At 40.3% G+C, this 19,641-nt stretch overlaps 1 protein-coding gene across 1 annotated transcript in view; it reads right to left on the bottom strand.

Annotated features, from left to right (window-relative positions):
* The window catches only part of DYNC1LI1 (dynein cytoplasmic 1 light intermediate chain 1), a 48,507-nt gene that overhangs the window by 7,895 nt on the left and 20,971 nt on the right, over positions 1–19,641 (bottom strand). The window contains exons 3-7 of the mRNA XM_003256812.4: positions 11,956–12,072; positions 10,982–11,212; positions 7,144–7,313; positions 3,240–3,333; positions 738–873 (exon numbers count right to left, since the gene is read on the bottom strand). Coding sequence (XP_003256860.1) covers positions 738–873; positions 3,240–3,333; positions 7,144–7,313; positions 10,982–11,212; positions 11,956–12,072 — 748 coding nt within the window. The remainder of the gene's footprint in view (positions 1–737; positions 874–3,239; positions 3,334–7,143; positions 7,314–10,981; positions 11,213–11,955; positions 12,073–19,641) is intronic.

Genomic DNA, 19,641 nt, shown 5'->3' with positions numbered 1-19,641 from the left:
AGCTAGTCTTGGGCTCTTGGGCTCAAATAATCCTTCCACCTCAGCCTCCCAAAGTGCTGGGATTTCAGGCATGAGCCACTGCACCTGGACTATTCAGGTAACTTTTTTTTTTTTTTTTGAAACAGAGTCTCGCTCTGTCACCTAAGCTGGAGTGAAGTGGTGCGATTTCGGTTCACTGCAACTTCCGCCTCCCAGGTTCAAGTAATTCTCATGCCTCAGCCTCCCAAGTAGCTGGGACTACAGGTGTGCACCACCACACCCGGGCTAATTTTTGTATTTTTCATTAGAGAGGGGGTTTCGCCATGTTGGCCAGGCTTGTCTCAAACTCCTGACATCAGGTGATCCACTCTTGGCCTCCCAAAGTGCTGGGATTAGAAGCGTGAGCCACCATGCTCAGCCAGGTAACTTTTTAAAAGCATATCTAGATCTCATATTTGGTCATTTATGTATCATAATCAATTAAAGAATAAGCAGATACAATACACTAATATAGGCACCCAGTAGACAGTTTAGCTCAAAAACCTTTGAAAAAGGGCTCAGGCCAGCAGTAAATCTAAAAGGCAATAATAGATAAATCAAGACAGGTTATAAACAAAAAACAATCTAGGAACAGATAGATTCTCACTTTCTCATCATGGAAAGGTCTATTGGTCCCACCTCAAAACTGAAAATAATGATTCACCATCAAATAGTAGCAATAATACATGATAAAATTATATCTTTAAGAGTCCACTTACATAAATACTGCATCCTTTTCCACAACAACAGCAGGAATCTTATAGGGAAATCCATACAGTTTCTGAACGATGTATTTATATACTAAGTCTATATTTTTGTTTTCTTTTACTGAAGTGTAAATAAGTGCTGCACCATCTGAATAATATGGTTAAAGAAAATTCTGGACAAATGTCATGAGCAAATACCATAAAATTCTGTGTTTTCAGCTTAACTTTTATTTCTATGCATTTTAGTTTCAGAAATAACTCCAAAGGTATATTATATGGTAATCAAGGACTTCAAAAGTAAAAAATACTACCTTCATATGGGCTACAATTAATAAAAGAATTTTTGCATAATCAATTTAACTTAGGAAGGTAGAAGTCTCATTAAGGCAAGAAGTAAAGGTAAATCTAGAAATACTGACACCACTACTACTTCTATATTTAAAGCACATTAAAGGACAATTTTTATGATTTTAACTTTCCTAAACTTCATAGAGGGGATATTATTTATCAACAGCTGTTTTGTTTGCCTTTTCAACAAAAATGGTGTGTAACAGTGTCTCTTTGTAGTTTTTACAAAACCCAGGAATTAAAGACTTCAGGGATAAGGCTCAGGAGACTCACTGGAGAGGGCAAAAGAAACCCAATGTTGAAAGGTGAGTCAGCAGGTACCAATTAGGAAGCTTTCAGGAATAACCCAAGGCAAAAGCACATTTCATGACAAAACTTGAAATAACACAACCTCACATGAAGATGTATTAAAGCAGAGCCTAACTTTGACCTTTTATCCAAAAGACACAGCGGATGTAAATATTAAGACATCCATGGACAATGTGACCACTGACAGACGATGGACTCAGAGTGGCTATCAGAAATTCTATGACCACCCACATTCTAGCACTGGCCCTTGTTTCTCCAAGGGAGATGGTGACCTAGGCCAAGGGGGAAATGCTGGGAGTACAGTCTAACTTCTTAACCGGGATACTCATATTTTCTGGGACATGACCTGAGGCTTATGAACCTAAAAGCGGTATTGCTAAATACAACTTACTAAACTTACTTTGATATGAAACTGTAACATGGTAGAGACAAACATAATCTTAGGCAAAAGTTTAACCGTATTAACTTTGCATTAATGCTCTTCCCCACAATGAAAACCAAATTATGATAATTTGGAAGATTTCTGTAACTGAAAAACTTACATTGCAATTAAAAATTTAATAAAATAAAGGTGATTTTGAACTGTCACTGTCTGTCACTGATAAATACATACCTCATTATCTTGAAATGACTTCCACATTCTGTATTCTTTTAAAATCAACTGGCTCTAACGGTCTCTAATTATTTTGGTAGAAAGCTTCCTTTCTGATTACATTTCTGTATTTACATTTTTAAGTATAGCATTAAATATATGATTAAAGAGACTGTTTATTCTCAAATTTTCTAATCCCCAAAGATAACATAAAAAAAGGCTATAGATACCTACACTACAATTACTCCCACTTTTTATTTTATTTCTGAAGACATTATGGTAGACTAGTACCCTTTAACTCAACCAACTCAGCCATTTGGTGACATGAGAAGAAAAAGGCCCATAAAGAGAAAGAACTGAAGAGAAAAGGGGAAAGGGAAACTATCAGTGTCAAGTGATCTTAATAGGCTTTCTTTAAGTGGTCCTTAAATTAAACACCCACTAATGAAAATGATTTATAATTTGTAGACGCTATAAACATGTGTATTACTCATTACTATCTATTCCTAATAATCATTTCATTACGTTTCAGACTCAAAAACTTTGGCTGGGGAATGCAACTGCAAAATATCTGATCCAAGTCGGTTGGTGAATTTACTCTTCAGTGCATTCAAGGTGTAACTAAGTTTTCAACAGTAAAGTCTCTAAACAGTATTCACTTTTAACCTTCATTTTCTCCCTATTTTAGCTGTAATTATTACTCACTGGCTCGCCTAATCCTTGCAATCTAGATTAACAAGACTTTCCATGGTAGATTTTCCAGGAAGGTTTCTAAAGTTTAGATGATTCTCCAGCCTCACTTTGGAATACTCCAATCCAACATGTCTAGATAGGCAGAGCCAGATTTTGAAACCACTGTTAGGCTATATGTGGAGAAGATAACAACACACTAAACAAATTAAAAATGAAAACACAAAAAACACAATATTGACCTTGCCCTACCACTCACCAATAAATACAGTTTTTAAATCAGATATGTTCATAACTACATACAGCTTACTAGACTTTTCCACATACAATTGATAATTATTTTTCTTAAGCATACTTTAAACAGCAAATCAAAGTAATATACTTCAATATTTGCTTTTCTATCTCAAAATATCCAAATATAAATAATTTGGGAACTAAAATGAAATTTCCAACCAGAGGCAGAAGGAGAAATGTTTACAGAATTTCTCAAGTCCATCAATTTAATTCTTTTAACTTTAAAAAACAAAAACAGGTAAAGTAGTACACTGAATCAATAAATGTATTTAAAAGGATACACTGTAAACAAAACTTCCGGATATGTGACTGAATAAAATCAAAATGTTCATCTCTGTAGTCATGTTCTTTCTCCAATACACTAATGGCATCACACTGTTAAGTTAAAATAATTAAAAATAATACATTTAAAATAATCAAAACTAAATACAGTAATTTAAACAGTTCAATTCTGGATAGGGGAACATCATAAAAGTACCACTCTGATATGGTGAATAAACAGCAGGACACAGAATATCAAGTACTCTATGAACTTTAGTTGGAGGGACTAATGGATAATTTCATCTTTTTAAAAAGTATTAACTTCAACGTTAATGTTAAATCTGGTCAGAACACCAAAGACAAAGTTTTAGTACATAAGGGAAGGAAGAATAACAAGCCTAGCTTGTTCTAAGAAATCATACTTGCTAACTCAACTACTTATAACCTGGAACAAAGTTTTAAAAGATCTAACATCTATTTTAGTTTTATAAAACACTTCTGCATATCCAGGGAGTCTCTACTTCTCACCATTTCTTCTTTGTTCCTGTGTTTATCTGATAATTCTCAAGTGACCTTAATTTCTTTTCTGGTGCTTTTATTCACTCTTATTACAATCTCACTAATGACAAAATAAGGAAACAACTGATTTTTGAAATGTCGCCTGTACAATCAATGAAACAATTCTGAATTCTGCTTGCTACAGAAAAATGCTAAGACAAATACAAAGATGGCATGTTCAAACATCACGACATCCAAATAATTTCACCAAAACCCTTCTGAATTGCAGGTGTAAAATATAAAAATAAACATTTAATAATGGTCATTACACCTAATATTAGTTTGGGGTTAAATCTGCTATGTAATTTTTTGTTACATATATATATATATATACACACCACATATATATATGTTGCATATATATATATATATACAACAAATATATATATGTTGCATATATATATATTTGTTGTGTGTATATATATATATATATATATGCAAAAAAAAAAACCTGACAGGGTGCAGTGGTATGCGCCTGTATTACTTTGGAGGGTGAGGTGGGAGGATTGAGCCTAGGAGTTCAAGGCTAGCTGGGCAATACAGCAAAACTTTCCACAAAAACAAAAATAAAATCATATACAGCACAGAACAGAGTCTCATTATATAATTATGATGAGCATTTCATTGCCCATTTTATGAAATACTGACAGTGATTTCAAATGATTAAAAATAATTATTACACTTTGACTTAATGACACTTTTGGAAAGGCATGGTGGTTTAGTATTAAATAAAAATATTTTAAGGCCGGGTGCGGTGGCTCACACCTGTAATCCCAGCACTTTGGGAGGCCGAGGCGGGCGGATCACAAGGTCAGGAGTTTGAGACCATCCTGGCTAACACGGTGAAACCCCGTCTCTACTAAAAATACAAAAAAATTAGCCAGCCATGGTGGCAAGCGCCTGCAGTCCCACCTACTCGGGAGGCTGAGGCAGGAGAATGGCGTGAACCTGGGAGGTGGAGCTCGCTGTGAGCCAAGATTGCGCCACTGCACTCTAGCCTGGGTGACAGAGCAATACTCCATATCAAAAAAAAAAAAAAAAAAATGTTTTTTTTAACTGAAATCAGAGGATCTGGACTTAAGACAAGAAACTTAGAGAGACTAAGTTTCTAAGACTAAGAGAAATCTCCATTTCTGGAGTCTTTAAACTGACGGCGTTGAACCACCATACTTCTCTCTCTTTGGAAACGCACATTTCCCCATACCCCTACACATTTTAAAAGTTCATAAACTGAAATACATGTGATAGTGTCTTAGATTTTATGAAATATAGTAGATGATCTATTCTGGTTTGAAAATGTTATGACTCTATGACTCGTTTGATACTGATTCCAGACTCTTTAAGCTTAACATTTTTCTTTTGGAAAACAAGACTGCTTTTCATAAGGCAAGTAGTGCTGACGGAACCAATGGAACCAACTTCCAATAAACAAACAGCTCTTCACCAACCAAAACAAAATAAAAAACAAAGCACACAGAAGGATTTCGGTGTGAGATTTTAAGATAGTGTTTTACAGAAAAGGTGTATGTAACAATTAACTATACCAGAACCACCATTTGAAAGCAGATGGCAGACTTTAACTTAATTATTTTAAGTGCTGTCACTCCATTCCTTTGTTATGGATAATTTTTGTACCAAAGTAAAACCTAAGCTAGGTTTTAGATTTTTTAATCAATTTTACTCCAACAATGAATAAATTCTATACCCTCCTTTAATTTTATATGCGCAAATTTTACATAATAAAAAGCATTAATTTCAGGTCTCAAAAGGACTTATGTTCTGTCATTTTCTTAACTATTCCATGGCTTAGAAACAGTAAAAACACACACTTAGGACCAAGTGGGGAGAACATGAACTTGATATATTATTATTATTATTATTATTTTTTTTTTTTTGAGACAGAGTCTCACTCTGTCACCCAGACTGGAGTGCAGTGGCGCGATCTCGGCTCACTGCAAGCTCTGCCTCCCGGGTTCACGCCATTCTCCTGCCTCAGCCTCCCGAGTAGCTGGGACTACAGGCGCCCGCCACCATGCCTGGCTAATTTTTTTTATTTTTAGTAGAGATGGGGTTTCACCATGTTAGCCAGGATGGTCTCGAGCTCCTGACCTCATGATCCACCCACCTCAGCCTCCCAAAGTGCCGGGATTACAGGCGTGAGCCACCATGCCCAGCTGATCTATTATTTTTATTTATATATTTATTTATTTATTTTTGAGATGGAGTCTCGCTCTGTAGCCCAGGTTGGGGTGCAGTGGCGTGATCTCAGCTCACTACAAGCTCCACCTCCTGGGTTCACACCATTCTCCTGCTTCAGTCTCCTGAGTAGCTGGGACTAAAGGTGCCTGCCACCATGCCTGGCTAATTTTTTTGTATTTTTTTTGGTAGAGGAAAGGTTTCACCATTTTAGCCAGGATGGTCTCGATCTCCTGACCTCGTGATCCACCCGCCTCAGCCTCCCAAAGTGCTGGGATTACAGGTGTAAGCCACCACGCCTGGCCTTCTATTAATTATCTTTAAAGGAAACTTAATTTTATTACAAAATATATACAGTGAAATAACCAATAATATAATTTTGATAATAGTGATCCTATCAGAACCTCTTTAAAAAACAGAAACCCTTCATGACTGCATGTCAACTTTATATAATGAGCGCTGCTACATATTTAAAAGTCTATTTTAAGTATATAATCCTCTGATATTAGAGAATATATAAAAACTTAATGTTGAGGCTGGGCGCAGTGGCTCACACCTGCAATCCCAGCACTTTGGGAGGCCAAGGCGGGTGGATCACCTGAGGTCAAGAGTTTGAGACCAGCCTGGCCAAAATGGTGAAAGCCCGTCTCTACTAAAAATACAAAAAATTAGGTGGGAGTGGTGGTGGGCACCTGTAATCCCAGTTACTAGGGAGGCTGAGGCAGGAGAATTGCTTTAACCTGGGAAGCAGAGGTTGCAGTGAGCCAAGATTGTGCCATTGTACTCCAGCCTGGGCAACAAGAGCAAAACTCCGTCTCAAAAAAAAAAAAAAAATTAATGTTGAAAAATAATTTTATAAAAACCAATAAACTATCATTTTACCTGTAATTATTTCTACTAAACTGATTGATCATACAATGAAGTCCAACTGGAATTATGAAAATGAAATTCAATTACAAGTATTTGAAATAACATTTTCTTTCAAAGAAATTATAATTAAGACCACAAAAGCAACATATTAATATCATTAAATACTTTAAACTATTATTTGTTTGTTAACAAAAAATCATCTAGGAGAACTAATGTGTTAACTCCAAAAAACCTGGAAAACAAAACAGTTGTTCATCCTCAGTGAATATCAGTTGCAGAATCCCTAGGAAGCAAACTAACCTTTGTGCAAACTACTAGTACTGGAATGCCCAAGTTATGTGTAAGTGTATCCGCACCCAGAGGTAAAACTACGCTGTCATCTTTGTCTTCTTGTGACGCAGTATTTCTTCTCTGGGGAGAAGCCGGGAAGTCTTCTCCTGGCTCTACATATTCTTGGAAGTCTCTAATCACTGAAAATCAAAGTAAACACAATTTAGAAATTGCTTTATTTCAGCAGGTAACTTTTCTTGCCATAATCTAAAGATAAAATTTACTCAAATTTATACTTAGTCTTGTGTAAGAGAAGAAACGAAAAGGGTTTGAGAAACCTATTTCAAAGAGAATATACAAACACTGGACCCACATTAATAATTAGGAGGCAGAATACTACTACTGCATGGGATGGCTCTACAAAGTAGGGTTCTATCTAGACCTGGCTCAATTTATGCAAAACATTTTGGTCAAGTTACAATTAGTTTTGTCTCTCTACCTTCTCTAATTCACAAAGGGCACTGTATGGATGAAAGAAAAATAAATGTGGGAGAAAAAAATCCCACAACTTAAAAGATAGTCTAGATGATTTTCTAATACTAACTTCCTTTCACTAAACCCTTTACTCAGCTCTCTCCTTTTTTACCTAACTCTGGTACAACTTAATTAAATATTACCAGTGCTGATCAGTTTTTAGGAGTTATTTGCAAGGTTGTCAAAACTGTCACTAAAAAATATAAAGTAAATGTGAATGTATCAAGAGACTTGAAAATATATGTTTTGACTCAGTAATTACTCTCCTAGGAATTCTCAAGTGCACAATCAGTGATGCACATACATAGGGATTTCCATATAACTCTTTTCTTCATGTATAAAAGCAAAACAAATTTGGAAACAAACTGTCTATAGCATAGGATTAAAATAGTATATGAGAAAAAATTATACACAACCATAAGATGTCAAGTTTTCAAAGAATATTTAACGTTGTAGGAAATAGTAACATTAAAAGATACATAAATAAAAGAAGGCCAACGTATGATTCCAGCTTAGAAATAAAAATACTGGGAAAAATACACAAAAGAATTATTTATTTATTTATTTATTTATTTATTCTGAGACAGGGTCTTGCTCTGTCACCCATGCTGGAGTGCAGCGGTGCAATCATGGCTCATTATAGCCCCGACCCAAGTGATTTTCTGGCTCAACCTCCCGAGTGAGTAGCTACAGGCATGTGCCACCACACCTGGATAACTTTTTATTTTATTTTTGTAGAGATGGGGTCTCACTATGTTGCCCAGGCTGGTCTTGAACTCTGGGCTCAAGCAATCCTCCCACCTCAGCATCCCAAAGTGTTGGGATAACAGGGATGAGCCACTGTGACTGGCTATTTTCAATTTTTCTTTTTTTTTTTTTTTTTGAGATGGAGGCTCACTGTGTCACCAGGCTGGAGTGCAGTGGTGCAATCTCACTCACTGCAACCCCCGCCTCCTGCGTTCAAGTGATTCTCCTGCCTCAGCCTCCCAAGGGGCTGGGACTACAGGCGCCCACCACCACGCCTGGCTAATTTTTGTATTTTTAGAAAAGATGGGGTTTCATCATATCGGCCAGGCTAGTCTTGAATTCCTGACCTTGTGATCCACCTGCCTTGGCCTCCCAAAGTGTTGAGATTACAGGCGTGAGCCACTGCGTGCAGCCCTATTTTCAATTTTCAAAAAACAAAGAATGTACATTATTACTTACTTAGAAAAAAATGTGTGTTTTCTCTTAAAGTAATTATGAGCCAGATCTTTGGATCATGAAGACTGACTCATATGGAGGAACACTGTTCTGAATTTACATGGGGTCAAGGAATAGGGAATCCCGAACAGCTGGGCACCGTTCCTCCAGAAACACGGGTCTGTATATACCCTTAGCAGCCCTGGTGACTACCACCCATAAGATCAGAGGCTGTAATCTAATAGTGGCTCTCAAATTTTATGATGCACCAGAATCACTTCAAAGGCTTGTTACATCACAGATTACTGTTTCCACCCTCAAGAGTTTCTAATTCAGTGGTCCAGGACGGGGAGTGAAAAATGTGTACTTTTGATATGTTCCCAGCTATACTCATACTGGTGCTGCTGGTCCAGGGAACCACAGTTTGACAACTACTACTCTAGGATAAATCTAGACTTAGGGAAGAACAATAACAACAAAAACTCCACAGGCAATAGTAAACAGAAAAAAAAATTAAAAGCATTTAGACATCTCTTTCAATGATTTGGTACATACATTTTAAATTTTTACTGTTTTCTTACACATAAATTCCAGCAAGCTGTCAATTTTTCTTTAAAAGTTACTGTCAGTGAATAATAACAAAGGAGTTCATCTATGTATTTCCTTTCTTTTTTTTTTTTTTTGAGACAGAGTCTTGCTCTGTCACCCAGGCTGGAGTGCAGTGGTGCAATCTCAGCTCACGACAATCTCTGCCTCCTGGGTTCAAGCAATTCTCTGCCTCAGCCTCCCAAGTAGCTGGGATTACAGGCACCCACCACCATGCTGGGCTAATTTTTTTTTTTTTTTTGTATTTTTAGTAGAGACAGGGTTTCACCATCTTGGACAGGCTGGTCTGGAACTCCTAACCTCGTGATCCACCTGCTTTAGCCTCCCAAAGTGCTGGGATTACAGGCGTGAGCCACCACGCCTGGCCTACCTATGTATTTTCTTATGCAAAGCACAATATTGGCAAATGAAGAAATCTAAGTGACATTAAAAAATGTTACAGGCAGCCGGGCGTGGTGGCTCATGCCTGTAATCCCAGCACTTTGGGAGTCTGAGCAAGGTGGATCGCTTGAGCTCAGGAGTTCAAGACCAGCCTGGGCAACATGGCAAAACCCTATGTCTACAAAAAATAAAAAAATTAGTCAGGCATGGTGGTACGTGCCTGTAGTCCCAGCTACTAAGGAGGCTGAGGTGGGAGGATGGCTTGAGCCGGGGTGGCAGAGGTTGCAGTGAGCCAAGACTGTGCCACTGTACTTCAGCCTGGGCAACAGTGTGGGACCCTGACTCAAAAACAAAAATAAAAAAATAAAAAATGTTACTGGCTTACAACCTGTTAGAAATGACTCATACAATTTTCATAATTCCCATAAAAATCTCCAATTCACATGGGCATGTACAAAATATGTACTTTGTAAATCATAAAACCATTTTAATATCTTTATATGTATACTGTCAACATCTTTCTAGGCACATTTCATTTTGACAAGGTCAGTAAGATTACTAATCAAAAAATGAAACTGCTGAAAATGAGCAGCTGAAGAAAGATTCAATCTTTTCACCCTGCAAAGCTACTTTCCAAAATGAACACACACAGCTTTTTGGCAAGGAGAAAAGGCATCTCTACTAAACAGTTTACCATTGTGTCTTATGTTTCTAATTTGAAACTATATTAAAACCCAGCACATCATCTAAATAGAATTTTAAAAACAGTAGTTATAGGCCGGGCCGGTGGCTCACGCCTGTAATCCCAGCACTCTGGGAGGCCGAGTGGGGTGGATCATGCCGTCAGGAGTGCGAGACCAGCCTGGCCAATATGGTGAAACCCCGTCTCTACTAAAAATACAAAAATTAGCAGAGCATGGTGGCAGGCGCCTGTAATACCAGCTACTTGAACCCAGGAGGCAGAGGTTGCAGTGAGCCAAGATTGCGCCACTGCACTCCAGCCTGGGTGACAGAACAAGACTGTCTCCAAAAAAAAAAGAAAAAAAAAGTACTTACAATATGCTTACTTCATTAAACCTTCTTTATAGTCAAAAATTCCTAATGATTAAAGTCCGCCAAGACATTTTGTATTTGAAACCTACATTGCTATTTCTAGACTACTTACACTTTTGTTCCATTTGTTTCATTTCTTCAGGAGGGATTTTCAGTTTGTCAACATGTTCTCTAACAACACTTGCCCATTTCTGTAAAGAATCCAAAGCAGTCCAAGGCTTTGACATGTCAACAACCAGCATAACTAGAGTATCCTTCAGAGATATGGCATCCAGTGAAAATTTAAGGAGGCCTTTGTGATATAGGTCTCCATCTAAGATCCATACATTACATCTTGTTTGATCTACAACAGACAAAACAAAGTAACCAAGGCAACAAGATTAAGTCATTTCATCATCCAACTAACAGTACCACTTGGTATTTTAGTGCATCTCCACAGGAGATGTGCTATTGGCTTTGACCAAGTTCAACAATTTAGGCCATCTACCAATTTATTTAAAGGCTTAAAATGACTTAACTGCCAGTAAAGTTCAACTGTTTGGGCCATCTGCTAATTTATGTAAAGGCTTAAAATGATTTAACTGTAGCATCCTCTACTTCATATTTCTTAATCCAAAACCAGAGGATGCATAACTTGTTTATGTTTTTACCATCAGCAGATAGAGATATGCATACTCAAGATATCATACACAAAAATGAGGAGGCAAGTGATCTATAGAAGAAAAAATAGCTGATAGATAAAAAAAGCTGAGTAGATAATATTTTTATCAGAAAATTAGAAGGTGAAATGGGAGTCAACAAAACAATCATTATCTGAGGGAAGATGAGCTGAAAAACTGAGATTCTTCAAGTATGGCAGGAAAGAAGTATCTGCACACCAGGATACCTTAAGATGCTTAAAAGTATCATATATGAATCCCAATCCCAAATTAATAAAAGTATGCCTAAACATAGCTATTTCTTAACCAGCATGACATCACGGAACTTCTAGTAAAAAATTACACACTAAAAAAAAATCAAGACTAATGTGAATGCCAGTGCACCTCAGAATAGACTTCAGAAATTTATGTTACAAATGACACTCACCATCCCTGTCTTCATCATGCACATTTAAGTACAAATATTCCAGTCCTCTTCCTTTCTTATACTCCTCTATTCCCTGAATTTTTCTTATTAAGCTTGTTTTTCCAGCTCCATCTTCACCTAGATATACAAAAAAAGGATAAATCTTATAAATTATAACACCGATTATTTAAGGATGCTTTCTAGTACCAAGTGAAAAACCCAAATGGAACTAGCTTCAACCAAAAAGGCAATTTGATGAAATATAATAGAGCAGCTACAGTATCAAAGATGAAGACTTGGCTGGGCGTGGTGGCTCACACGTGTAATCCCAGCACTTTGGGAGGCCGAGGCAGGCAGATCACTTGAGGTCAGGAGTTCAAGACCAGCCTGGCCAACATGGTGAAACCCCGTCTCTACTATAAGTAGAAAAATTAGGCGTGGTGGTGCATGCCTGTAATCCCAGCTGCTCAGGAGGCTGAGGCAGAAGAATCGCTTGGACCTGTGAGGTGGAGGTTGCAGTGAGCCAAGATTGTGCCACTGTACTCCAGTCTGGGTAACAAAGCAAGACTCCGTCTGAAGGAAAAAAAAAGATAGAAAAGATGCAGACTCCATCACGACCAGGAATCTCTCTCCCAGTCTTGCTAAATCTTGTCCTATCCTATTGCAAATGACTTCCTCTATGGATAATTTTCAGGAGATGAGAAGGTAAAGTGAAACACCTTAGGTTTCAGGAATTTCCACTCTCATGTCATCCCAGTTTAATCTACAAGGAATAAAAGACTCTTACTCTTAGCTTTCAGTCTGAAGAACCTCAGGTAAAAGACTCTTAATTGGCCCAGTTTGAGTTATATGTCCACCTAAGGGCCAATCAAGGGGGATGGATGGCACATCAATCAGTTCCCTGTACATTAAGACAGGGAACTGTGACCTTTACCAGAACCATGAAGCCATAATAAATACGTAGCAGGAGAGATGGTGAGAAAATGGGGATAACAAGTTGGGCAAGAAAAAGTGTAGGGGGGATGTACAACAGACAAAAATTAAAAATAGACTTAAAAGTATTAATGACAGAAAATCAAGTGATTTAAATTTGACACAAGTATTTTTTAAAAAGGTTTAAAACTAGGCTAACTAGCCCGGGCACGGTGGCTCACACCTGTAATCCTAGCACTTTGGGAGGCCAAGGCAGATAGATCACAAGGTCAGGAGTTCGAGACCAGCCTGGCCAGCATGGTGAAACCCCATCTCTACCAAAAATACAAAAAATTAGCTGGGCACAGTGGTGCGCATCTGTAATCCCAGCTACTCGGGAGGCTGAGGCAGGAGAACTGCTTGAATCCGGGAGGTAGAGGTTGCAGTGAGTCAAGATCGCGCCACTGCACTCCAGCTTGGGCGACAGAGTGAGGCTCTGTCTCAAAACAAAACAAAACAAAACAAAACTAGACTAGCTGTTCAACGTTTTGGTGAGGGCTTTTTAGTATTGTGAGTATTTAAATGCTACTTACATGTTACTGTTCATGGACTTATTAGAATCACAGTAATAGTATTTATAGATATGAAACTGGAGTTGCTTGAATCTAAGGACTTATTCCTGGAGATCTATGAGTTCTCTGAGAATTTAAAAATTGTCTTCATTTTCATGTTAAGCTAAAAAAAAAAATACGTCTTAAGTCTTTATATCTGAATGCTGCCACAAGATTGCAGTGCCCACCTCTGCAATGGTGTTTATAATCCTGCTGGGGCCAAGGTGAAGCCAAGTGATGCAGACAGAACAGAAAAGAGAGTCAACACACAGGCACGCCAAATTCAAAGTATCCCAGAGCAGTCAATTCCATATTCAACTGCACTGGGCAGACTGGTTCTTTTTATGAAACATTTTCCAATACTTCATAGCAATGTGTAACCTTAAATAGGCAATAAAAAAGGTGACAGTAAGAAATCCAAAGGAAGTAAATACATTAAAGAGATATCTGTACTCCCATCCGATGTTCATTGTGGCATTATTCACAATAGCCAAGATATGGTATCAACCTAATTGTCCATCAACTCCATCAACAAATGAATAGATAAGGAAAATCTGGTATGTGTATATGTGTATATGTACATATGTACATAATAGTATTGCATTGCGGGTATGTGTATGTATAACATATATGTGTGTGTATATGTTATATGTATACACATACACACACATATATTATACACACACATACCCGCAATGCAATACTATTTAGCCTCAAAGAAGGAAGGAATTCCCATCATATACAACAATATGAATGAACCTGGAAGGTTTATCATTATGTTAAATCAGGGGTCCCCAACCCGCCGGGCTGTGGACCGGTACCAGTCTATGGCCTGTTAGGAACCAGGCCACACAGCAGGAGGTGAGCCGACAGCATTACCCCTGAGCTCCACCTCCTGTCAGATCAGCAATGCCGGCATTAGATTCTCATAGGAGCCCAAACCCTAATGTGAACTGCGCACGCCTGGGGATCAAGGCTGCATGCTCCTTAGGAGAATCTAAGTAATGCCTGATGATCTGAGGTGAAAGAGTTTCATCCTGAAACGTCCCCACCTGGTCCATGGAAAAACTGTCTTCCATGAAGTCGGTCTCTGGTGCGCAAAAAGACTGGGGACTGCTGTGTTAAATGAAACAAGCCAGGCACCGAAAAGCAAACACTCCATGATCTCACTCATACATGCAGCCTTAAAAAGTTGATCTTACAGAAGTTGAGAACACAACAGTAGTTACCAAGGACTGGGGCCATGGTGGGGGAGGGAGTTGGGGAAATAGATGTTGGTCAAAGGTTACAGAATTTCAGTTAGGAGGAATACCTTCAAGAGACCTATTGTACAACTTGATGACTATAGTTATTAAAAATACACTGTACTGAAAAATGCCAAGAGATTAGATTTTAAGTGTTCTCACAACAATGACAACTATGTGAGGTAATACATGTTAATTAGCTTGATTTAGCCATTCCATAACGCATATATATATTCCCAAACTTCATGTACTGTAAATATATACAATTTTACCTAATTTAAAAAAAGAATTTGACATTAAATTTGTATTTTTCAGTACTATTTTTACAATGTACCATTAAACTGGCTCATCAAAAAAAGAGATTAGGTTTAAAAATAGTAATATCTATGATGACAATGATTCCCATAATGATCATGTTTAAAATGCTTAAAATGGAAATAACCAGTAAAAAATAAAATATAATAATATTTCTATTACTAAACCCAACACTGGCATTTAATTTGAGCAAAACATCAGTTGTTACACTGATGTTGCTAATTTGAATTTTACCAAGTTCTATAGTTTCTATGGCATTTAATTTATAAGTACTTATAAATCAGTATAGTTTCTATGGCATTTAATTTATAAGTACATTTAATTTATAATTTTGGGGTCTGGAGTTATTTGGGAACTATAAGCCAAAAAGAAAAAAAGTATATCTAGTTGCCTCAGCAGACACAAGCATTAGACTTTATATAATAAAAATAATTTAAATCACCATGTGAAGAGATCTATGAATATCTTCTTTTAAAAGGAGCCCGAATCTGTTCTAGAACTAGGAAAAGAATCAAGATTTCTTAGGGTTTTTACTCTTATGACAGGCTACTTTCCTAAAAGAAATCCTCTAAGTTGAAATGATATCAACTTAATTTGGATTATCCCACAAAAACAATGTTTTGCACTGTAAGTAAAAACCTAGTGCCCAGCCTTATAACAGAAGCTTATTGAACAACACAATGTTCAATAAGTATTTTGTAAAGCATACGCAGATCCATAAAAATAAGCAGTAATTAGTTAAGTAAAACTACATACAATATGACCCAGGACTTATCTTATTTCTTTAATTCCCACTTTAAATGTTAGAAAATGAAAAGACACTAGCTTGATTTTTTTTTCTTTTTTATTAATTTTTTTTTGCACACAAAACAATAAACATTTTCTAAAAATACATACAAACAAAAAGATGCATATCCAACATATTAGGAAGGTTGCACATGGGAAGACGGGGAATAGAAATGGGGGGTGGGAATTAAAGAAAATAAATGAGAGAGGGACTTTGTATGGATCAATGATAATAACTCTATCCTCTATTTGACAAAGAAGAAGGAGAAGGAAGAGGAAGAAAAAGAAAGTGGGATAAAGGATCAGAAAGGGAGGAAAATAGAAAAAATTAGAGCATGACTCCAGGGTAGACCTGTTTTGTTGTCGCTGGGTTGGTTGGTTGGTTTGTTCTGTTGTATTTTTCATATGTTTCGCCATGTTGGCCAGGCTGGTCTCGAACTCCCAGCCTCAAGTGATCAACCCGCCTCGGCCTCCCAGAGTGCTGGGACTACAGGCGTGAGCCACCACGTCCAGTACCCACATTGCGTCTGGCCTCTGTGGTAGATCTCCCAGACGGGGCGGCCGGGCAGAGGCGCTCCCCACATCCCAGACGGGGCGGCCGGACAGAGGCGCTCCTCACTTCCCAGACGGGGTGGCCGGGCAGAGACGCTCCTCACTTCCTAGACGGGGTGGCGGCCAGGCAGAGGCGCTCCTCACTTCCCAGATGGGGCGGCCAGGCAGAGGCGCTCCTCACTTCCCAGACGGGGTGGCCGGGCAGAGGCGCTCCTCACACCCCAGACAATGGGCGGCCGGGCAGAGGCGCTCCTCACTTCCCAGACGGGGCGGCGGGGCAGAGGCACTCCTCACATCCCAGACGATGGGCGGCCGGGCAGAGGCGCTCCTCACTTCCCAGACGGGGCGGCGGGGCAGAGGCGCTCCTCACATCCCAGACAATGGGCGGCCGGGCAGAGGCGCTCCTCACTTCCCAGATGGGGAGGCCGGGCAGAGGCGCTCCTCACATCCCAGACAATGGGCGGCCGGGCAGAGGCGCTCCTCACTTCCCAGACGGGGAGGCCGGGCAGAGGCGCTCCTCACTTCCCGGACGGGGAGGCCGGACAGAGGCGCTCCTCACACCCCAGACGGGGCGGCCGGGCAGAGGCGCTCCTCACTTCCCGGACGGGGAGGCCGGACAGAGGCGCTCCTCACACCCCAGACGGGGCGGCCGGGCAGAGGCGCTTCTCACACCCCAGACGATGGGCGGCCGGGCAGAGGCGCTCCTCACTTCCCAGATGGGGCAGCCGGGCAGAGGCGCTCCTCACTTCCCAGACGATGGGCGGCCGGGCAGAGGCGCTCCTCACTTCCCAGACGATGGGCGGCCGGGCAAAGGCGCTCCTCACTTCCCAGACGGGGCGGCCGGGCAGAGGTGCTCCTCACATCCCAGACGATGGGCGGCCGGGCAGAGGCGCTCCTCACACCCCAGACAGGGCGGCCGGGCAGAGGCGCTCCTCACACCCCAGACGGGGCCGCCGGGCAGAGGCGCTCCTCACTTCCCAGACGATGGGCGGCCGGGCAGAGGCGCTCCTCACTTCCCAGACGGGGCGGCCGGGCAGAGGTGCTCCTCACATCCCAGACGATGGGCAGCCGGGCAGAGGCGCTCCTCACACCCCAGACAGGGCGGCCGGGCAGAGGCGCTCCTCACACCCCAGACGGGGCCGCCGGGCAGAGGCGCTCCTCACTTCCCAGACGATGGGCGGCCGGGCAGAGGCTGCAATCCTAGCACCCTGGGAGGCCAAGGCAGGCGGCTGGGAGGCGGAGGCCGCAGCCAGCCAAGACCACGCCACCGCACTCCAGCCCAGGCAACACCGAGCACCTAGTGAGCAAGACTCCGTCTGCAGTCCCAGCACCTCAGGAGGCCGAGGCGGGCAGACCCCTCGAGGTCAGGAGCTGGAGACCAGCCTGGCCAACATGGCGAAACCGCGCCTCCAGGCAAAGGACAAAAACCAGGCAGGGGTGGTGGCGCGTGCCCGCAATCCCAGGCAGCCCGCAGGCCGAGGCAGGAGAATCACGGGAGCCGGAGGCAGGGAGTCTGCAGCGTGCCAACTATACTGCAGCCCAGGCAACAGAGGGAAGAAAAGAAGGAAGGAAGGAAGGAAGGAAGGAAGGAAGGAAGGAAGGAAGGAAGGAAGGAAGGACGGACGGACGCACGCAAGGAAGGAAGGAAGGAAGGAAGGAAGGAAGGAAGGAAGGAAGGAAAGAAGGAAGGGACACTAGCTTGATTGAGCCATTCCACAATGTACACACATTTCAAAACATATTGTACACAATATACACAATTTTTATCAATTTTTAAAAAGTGAAAAGACACCTTCATAAGGGTAAAAACTTCAGATGAGTTTATTTCAACTTATTTCTTAAAATATTAATATTTGAAATTACTTAAATATAAAGGCTTCCAAATAAAAAATACGTAGCTGCAGAAAATCTCACACATAAGCAAAAGAATAGAAACCATATTATCTAGAAATAATCATTGATAATTTGGTTATCTCTGATGGCAATATTATGGGTAATTTTTTCAATAACAAGCTTGTGTCTTCCTTTTAGTTTAACTGATCTCTAAAGGTTTAAGTTAGTAGATTCAGAACAGATTTTGAGCCTGAATTCATGACATCAAAAATACTATTGGCTGGGCACAGTGGCTCATGCTTGTAATCCCAGCACTTTGGGAGGCCGAGGCAGGTGGATCACCTTAAGTCGGGAGTTAGAGACCAGCCTGACCAACATGGAGAAACCCTGTCTCTACTAAAAATACAAAATTAGCCAGGTGTGGTGGTGCATGACTGTAATCCCAGCTACTTGGGAGGCTGAGGCAGGAGAATCGCTTGAACCTGGGAGGCGGAAGTTGCAGTGAGCTGAGATTGCGCCATTGCACTCCAGCCTACGCAACAAGAGCGAAACTCCGTCTCAAAACAAACAAACAAACAAAACTGTCAATCTAACTATTTATGCTCACTATTTTAAGTTTTTGCAGCCATCACTAGAGCATGGTTGTTTCCTTTTTCTAAAGACTGAACAGGGTTCTCCTCCACTTACCATGAGATCAGAGTTTATTCCTCTCTGTGAATGTTGTCAATCATTCGTTTGAATGGACGAATTAATAATTTTCTAACTATTAGAACTACCAGAATCACCTGCAGGATTTGTTATAAGGTATCAGAATCACCTGAGAAGTTTGTTAAAACACAGATTACTGGGACCCACCCCCTTAGTTTCTAATCCAGTAAATATTGAGTGGGGCCTAAGAATCTGCATTTCTAACAAGTTTCCAGAGATGCTGATACTTCTGGTACGGAAGCCACACTGAAAACCACTCCATGGCTGAATGTGGTGGCTCATGCCTGCAAACCCAGCACTTTGGGAGCCGAGGCAGGAGGATCACTTGAGCCCAGGAGTTCAAGACTGGCCTGGGTAATCAAGTGAGATCCCATCTCTATTTATAGTTTTTAAATTAAAAAAAAAATTTTAACAGCAAATTAAAAAAAAAAAAGAAAACCACTGCATTAGACATTTATTAAACTAAGCCAAACACTAAGAATATGAAGATCCTTACACCAAAATTGTTGTCCTCTAAGAGCTCATAAATTGGAAGGGGATAACAAATAGGAAACAGTTTCAAGATATTGTCATTACAACTACACCAGAGATATGCAACAAATCAGGAAGTCAGCCCAGAGAGAAGAGCCTGGATTTACTTGGAAGTCAGAAGTCTTTGCAGAAAAGGTAACACTTTAGCCAAATCTTGTACAGTTAATGAACCATGGAGAGTCTGTCATTCCAGGAAGTAAGAACACATGAGAAAA

The sequence above is a fragment of the Nomascus leucogenys genome, chromosome 4 (assembly GCF_006542625.1).
Source record: "Nomascus leucogenys isolate Asia chromosome 4, Asia_NLE_v1, whole genome shotgun sequence".
Taxonomy (NCBI): domain Eukaryota; kingdom Metazoa; phylum Chordata; class Mammalia; order Primates; family Hylobatidae; genus Nomascus; species Nomascus leucogenys.
The sequence above is the reverse complement of the archived record's forward strand: the minus strand, read 5'-3'. Positions and strand labels throughout refer to the sequence as shown.